The 7340-nt window shown below is 38.6% G+C and overlaps 1 protein-coding gene across 1 annotated transcript in view; it reads right to left on the bottom strand.

Annotated features, from left to right (window-relative positions):
* Positions 1 to 3325: 3325 nt before the first annotated feature.
* Positions 3326 to 7340, bottom strand: part of Magt1 (magnesium transporter 1) — a 42280-nt gene continuing 38265 nt past the window's right edge. The window contains exon 10 of the mRNA XM_048417754.3: positions 3326 to 6080. Within this exon, the coding sequence (XP_048273711.1) occupies positions 6065 to 6080 (16 nt within the window). The 3' untranslated portion in view covers positions 3326 to 6064. The remainder of the gene's footprint in view (positions 6081 to 7340) is intronic.

Genomic DNA, 7340 nt, shown 5'->3' with positions numbered 1-7340 from the left:
TTGAGCCATCTCTCCAGTCTCCTAAGTACTAATTTTAACAAGCTTTAACAGTGTTTTCCACAGTTGACATACTGTCTTATATTCCCAACAGTTATAAAGGTTCAATTTCTTCATATCCTTACTAACTTGCTGTTTTTTCTATAGTAGCTACCTTGGTAGGTATGAAGGAATATCTCATTGCAGGCTTGTTTCTGTTTGTTGAACTAGGCACCCCCATCTGCACCCTAGATCAGTTTAGAACCTGCTATGTAGTTCAGGCTGACCTTGCATGCTTGATTCTCCAGCCTGAAGTTCCAAGTGCTGGGATTACAAGCAGGGGTACAATTGCTGGCTTTTTGGTTTTTGTTTTTGAGGCAGGGTCTCATTATGTAGCACCAGTCATATTGGAACTATGTAGACCAGGCTGGACTCAAACTCACAAGATCCACCTGTCTCTGCCTCTTGAGCACTGGATTAAAGGTGTGTTATCACTATGCTTGATTTCATTATTTTGAAATGTAGTCTACTTTCAGCTGATGATAAGCATTGGTAGTTTCTTGTTTTGTTTCTGAGACAGACTCATGTAGCCCAAGCTAGCCTCACACTGTGCAGCAGAGGCCACCCTAGAATTCTTGCTTCTCCAACTTCTCTCTGCCTTCTAAGGACTGGGATTGTGGGTATTATGGCACCATGCTAATTTACACTGGTACTGTAACTGTTTCATGAAGGAAAAAGAGCACACCGGGTTTAAGGGACACTTGTGCACAGAAGCATCTCTAGGTTGTTACTGCTCTGGCTTCCCTTCCTGGCTAAAGTCTATCTCCTCACCTATATTCTACTTTTGGAGACTAAAGAGTGTCAATCAAAACTCCCTCCTTTAGGGCACCTGCACAATTCAGGCTCTATAGGGAAATGCCTTTTTCATTAGGACTTCTTCCAGAAATCTGAATGGCAGGAAGCAATCAAGGTGGACTACAGTCTCCAGAGAGCAATTTACATCTGCAAGTGAAATATAATCCATAGGGTATATTCAGCAAAATGGGAAACCTGAAAGCATTTCCTTGGCATAACCTTCAGTAAATTGCTCCATTTTTCTAGGGCAGGTTTTCTTCAGCAGAGTAAGTGAAGATACTAATTTAAGCATAGTGTCTTTTGACTTTGCCCTTCAATACTATCAGCATACTGTGCCCCCCTTACTCAGAATGGGTAGGGCCCATATCACCAGATCTAATAGTAGATCTACAGGTTCCAGGCACAGTTTTTCCAAAAAAAAATATTTCAATGAATTTTTGAGGCAAGGTCTTCTGTAGTCTGGGTAGCTTCTAACTCACTGTTACTGAAGACAGCTTTGCACTAAGTTCCTTCAGAGTTCTTTCCTGCTCCTCTGTTCTATTATGTAAACTATTAAAGATAGATGTATTTAAATTTAAATAAATATAATTCAGGTTTTAGTTGATTTTTCCTTTTTTTCTGATATAGGGTTTCTGTGTATAACAGCCCTGGCTGTCCTAGAACTCATTTTGTACACCAGGCTGGCCTCAAACTCACTGAGTTCCACCTGCCTCTGCCTCTTGAGTTCTGGGATTAAAGGGGTGTGCCACCACCACCTGGCTTTTTTTTTTAATTTTTTTGAGACAGGGTCTCCTTAGCCCAGGCTCATCTTGAACTTTGATCCAATCCTAATGATTTTACCTCCTAAATGCTGGCATTACAGGTGTGTGTCATCAAATCTGGCTTACTACATATTAAGCAATCTGGATTTATCATCTTCACCAGCATCTTAATATCTTCAGGAATCTTATTACAAAACACCCCATATTTCAACTGATTTAATTCAACACCAAACTTGGAGATTACTATTATATCCAATCAAGAAAAGCACCACACTCTAGTGAATAGCCCCACACTCACTGAATGTATGAAGAACACAAATTGGAATCAGTGTGCTATAAAAAAGAAAAAAACAAAGCTGGTCGGAGGATCTAGGAGGAGTTATGGGATTCTAGAGGGTGAATATGGGCAAAAGACATTGTATGCATGTATAAAATTCTCAAAAATGAATACAGATTTTTTAAAAAAACTTTATTTAACTTTATTTCATGTGCATTAGTATAATGATGTCAGATTCTCTTGAACTGGAGCTACAGACAGCTGCGAGCTGCCATGTGGGTGCTGGGAATTGAATCCAGGTCCTCTGGAGGAGCAGTCAGTGCTCTTAACCATTGAGCCATCTCACCAGCCCCATTACAGATATTTTTAAAAAGAGTAAGCCAGTATGGTGGCAGGAGGATCAGGAGGTCAAGGTCAGGCTGGGCTACACAATGAATTTGAGGCCAGCCCGCACTACAAGAGACCTTGTCTAAACTACGACAACAAAAAATCAACCCTAAATCCCAAAAATTCTATTTATTTTAAATATAAACACATACATCTTTGAGGTAACTTAGTTCAACAGAACCCACCCCCCGACCAGAATAAAGGAGGTTCAGAGAGATTTGACTGGCTTGTCTAAGATCATGTGGCCACAGAACAAGCACTAACCCCTGGATATCTTTATTTTTGTCAGTGTGCTTGCTTCACATTTCCAAATATTCAATCCCCTAATCTCACCTGTCAAGAAAACAGTTTTTAAGAGAGAATCCTCTTTTGATATTTCAAATTGACCCCTCTACAGAGAGGTGCTGTGGTTTGAATGGGAAATGCCTTATTGGCTCATTTGTTTAGTATCTAGCTAATGGTAGTGTTTGTGTGGTTATAATGGTATATTATTTGTTTTAATAAAGTTTGCCTTTATTAAAGTTTGTCAGACGGCAAAGCAGCCACACTAGTCAGTCATGCAGGCCAGGCAGTGGTGGCACACACCTTTAATCCCAGCAGCCACTAGTCAGCCATAGAGGCTTGGTGGTGGTGGTGCACGCCTTTAATACCATTACTAGAGAGGACTATAAGAAGGGAGGAGCCAGGTCTCATTTCAGTCTGTCTGAGGACTTGTAGAGGCAGAGTTTCCTATTTTGGTCTGAGGTAGAGGTAAGATTTCTCTAGTGGCTTGGCTGCTTTGCTTTTCTGATCTTCTGCTTGAAACCTAGTATCCATCTCTGGGTTTTTATTATTTGTGCTACATGGGGTTGTGGAACCATTAAAAGGTAGATCATTGGGGACACGCTTTGAGGTTATGTAGCTTGGCTCTATTTCTTGCTTTTTCTTCTGCTTCCTGACTGCCTGGGGGCTTGAAGCTCCAGCTGCCAGTCTTCTCAAGAATACATTCTCCTGGAACTCAAGGAGCTCTAATCAGGGTACTCTAGAACAGTAGCAGAAAAGAAATGAATACAATGGGGAATCAAATACCTCAATTTAGATTGCAAAAGTTTATTGGTAGGAAGCAGTAAGCCAGACATTTGGTTATCTTTGCCATAATAATGTATCATTTTTGAACAGTATATTAAAAATTCATAATGAATTATATTTAAACCAGTACTAGAAAAGTAAATTAAGAATCTACTTAAGGCACTTCAGAAAAAAGCTAAATTTAAATTTTCCACAAAATTAACACCATTTTAAGCAGAGAAAATCTGTTTTCACAGATTTTAGCCCAAATGCGCCTTTCTTCACACGGAAGAATGTTGCTCTTAAACAGAGAGGAAACAGAACACTGACCACGGGACATGACCTGGAGCTACAGAGGTTACACAGTAGGAGTACTGCCCAGTTCAACCTTACAAGTCAGGGCCTTGTCTCACAAGTTTCCTAAAAATCAAAGCCTAAATCCATTTGGCAGAGACGAGTATAAAAATAGTGGATAAGAAATCAGAATCACTCAGTTTATAAGGGGATCAACTGCATCCTCTTATTCATTGAATTTGTAACAACGACAACAAAAACCCCACATAAACATTTCTTCAGGGCCAATGATATCTTTCCACAAACCTTTGTTCATAAGACAGGGACAGGCTAGTACATGAACAATAGCACGAAACAGTCACAGTATCTTTTGTTTTGTCTCATTGTAGTTCAGGTTGGCCTTAAACATTATGCATCCACGGATGAACTTGAACTTCTGATATTCCCATCTGTCTCCTGAATGCATTGGAATTACATGCATGCACCACATCTGGCTTATGTGATGTAGTGGATCAAACCCAGGGCTTCCTGCATGTTAGGCAAGCACTGCAACAACTCAAACACATATCCATCTCTGTATCTTTTAAATGTAATATTTCTAATATTCTTTACATTTTTTCACTTATTGTGGTGCTGGGAATTGAACCCAGGGCCTAACACAGGTTAGCCAAGTTCTCTACCACTGAGCTACATCCCAACTCCACACTTTCATAACAGTGGCATTTCCAATTACTCTTCATAACTCTGGTGGAGGTCAGAGTTAGACATATTATAACCATGACTTAAATATTCCTCATGGAAATTTGGATAGCCTATAGGGTTATTTCTATTATCACAGAAAAAGACAAAATTCAAATAAAATCCCTTCACAATTTTATTATGGACATATTTTTGAAATGAGGTGTTGATATGATGCCAGACTAGGTGTCAAATTCTTGGACTTCAGAGCTCCTGCTTCGGCCACATGCAGAGACACATGCATACCACCATTCTTTGTATCCCTTATTTATGGGGGAAAGAAAAGCTAAAATGACAGCAGAAAGCAGACTAGGGTCAATGGTGGTACATGCCTATAATCCCAGCACTTGGGAAATTCAAGACCAACCAGAGCTATGTCTCAAAAAGGCAAAAACAACCAAAAAGGACCAGGTTTCAAGAAACATTTTTTTTTAAGAAAATAAACACACAAATAAAAACAAAAGCCAGACCAGGCTTCAAAAACTACTTACTTAAAAATTAGCCCAGGTTTTAAGGAATATGTATTTAAAAAAACAAAAGACCAGGTTTCAAGGAACATTCTTTAAAAACAAACAAATAAAAAGAATTCACAGAACAGGGCTCAAGAACTATTTTTCCTGTGGCATTGAGGATTGAACCCAGAGTGCCACTCTACCACTGAGCTACCGCCTCAGCTTGAAAACATTTACATTTCATTTCCTTTTTCTCTTGCTTTTCTTTCTTTTTTGGACACAGGGTCTCACTATGTAGCCCAAGCTAGCCATAAACTCACAAAGATTTTAGCTTGTGTCTGCCACAAGCCTGGCAAAATGTTTCATTTCTATCCATAGGCAGCAATCAATATTTCTTGATTTTCTTTTTCCATTCTAAGATAGTCCTTTCCAAGAACACAACTCAGCTTATTTTTCTGTTAGGTAAAAATGAGATTGACAACGTCTAACTAACATACACAAACATCTGAGACCATTTATAACTTATAGTGATTTTAGGCAACACATTATTATTATTATTAGAGAAGGGCCACTTTAAATAAAACTAGAAACAGAATGAATCAGAAATCTTCCCATGTACAAGGTAGTTAGAGCACACTCATGCAAAAATCATAGTTTTGTAGTTAGAGGTACTTCTTAATGTATAAAAGAGGCATATGTAGCTCTGATTTCGGCAGGAAAGACACAGGAAGAAGACAGATTTATCTTTCCAAAGGCTACACAGTCCATTTTCAGAAGTTCAAATAGTGCATGTGATACGTTGGTCCAAGAGGAAAGATGTAAATCATACCCATCTGCACAAAGGAAAACTAATGATGGCTTCCAGATGTGGTTGTTTGTAACAGGCAGAGGTGGAAATTCCTGTTCAGAACCTTCCACCCCCAGCCTTGGATAAGATAAAATCAGATGACAAAAAGTTAACTAAAGTAGTTTTGACGTTTGCTCTATGCAAAAAGAAGTAGTAGTTTTAAATTTTATAAAGTACCTAATTCTACAAAAATCAAATGTTTCATAAGTTCACAGGGAAGGGAAGGTTAAGAGGAGAATAATTCCAAATACTTCATGATCTTACAATTGCTTGTTAAGGCACTACACATCTTTGGTTAAATGATTAACTATTTAAATCACTTGACAAAAAAGAGGTAATATAAAATACACGAGTTGCATTCTTCAAACACCACATGTCTTATTTTTCAGTTTCCATTATAATCACAGTCTATGTGTCTCTAGAATCCTCTTTAACTCATCAGAAAGCTGAAACAAAAAAAATATAACAATACATTAGACTCTGATAGAAAAGTAAGTTTTACTTCTTACAAATACATAGTATGTTGACTTGAATATATGGACCATGACCTGAATATCAAAAACAAAAAAAAAGAAACACTAAAAGATCCAGTAGTCTTCTTTTTTTGAGACGGTGTCTCATATAGTCCATGTTGGCCTCAAACTCATTATGTGGCCAAGATAAACCAGATCTGATCCTGTCTCTGTCTCCGAGTGCTAGAGTACAGGTCTATAATACCATATGGCTCACTATTCACAGTGGTATACCGTAGGATGATGTTGTATTAAAACGGAAATTACAGAAGCTGGAGTAATGGCTCAGCAGGTAAGAGCACTTACAGTTTTTGGTAGAGGACTCAGGTTCAATTCCCAGCACCCACATGGTAACTCACAACCTGCTGGTAACTCCAGTTTCAGGGGCCCCAAAACCCCTATTCTGACCTCTGTGGGCACCAGGCATGCACTTGCTACACACACATATATACATGCAGGTAAAACACTCATACAGACAGAAATAAATCTTTTAAAAAATAAAAATTTATGTTAACCAATACTCAGATTATAAACCAACACATTCTATTTGCCATTTTAGTTACCTGTAATGGTAAAAATCAAAAACCTATGATATAACAATTTCCTCCCCTAAGCCACAGGGATCTCTATGAACATTTGAAACTATGTGGCTGTTTCCTTTTGTTTTTTTGTTTGGTTGGTTTTGGTTTTTGGTTGTTAGAGACAGGGTTTCTCTGTGGCTTTGGAGCCTGTTCTGGAACTAGCTCTTGTAGATCAGGCTGACCTTGACCATCTCTGTATTTTTTTAAAGACTTACTTTTATTCATTTCAATTATGTGAATGTATGTGTCTGCATGTAAGTATGTGGGCATGAGTGCAAGTGCCCTCTGAGGCTAGGGCACTGAGTTCCACATGGCTGTGAGCCACCTGACATGACAGAGGTGTTGGGAAACACCTGTAAATCCAGCTCCTTCTTAAAACACACAGATACACACCAATGAAACAAACAAAAAACAAAGGGGTCAGAGAGATGGTTCAGTGATTAAGAGTCCTTGCTGCTCTTCTACTGGACCCGAGTTCAGTTTCTAGTAACCGCATAGAGTGGTTTGTAACCCCAAATCCAGGAAAAATGATGTTCTTTTATGTAGCATATATATTCTCTCATACACACAAAGAAAAAAATAAAAATAACTCACAAAGCTGGGTAGTGGTGGC

This window comes from Myodes glareolus, chromosome X, assembly GCF_982192425.1.
Source record: "Myodes glareolus chromosome X, mMyoGla1.1, whole genome shotgun sequence".
Lineage (NCBI taxonomy): Eukaryota > Metazoa > Chordata > Mammalia > Rodentia > Cricetidae > Myodes > Myodes glareolus.
Note: the sequence above shows the minus strand (reverse complement) of the source record. Positions and strands in the feature narration are given on the sequence as shown.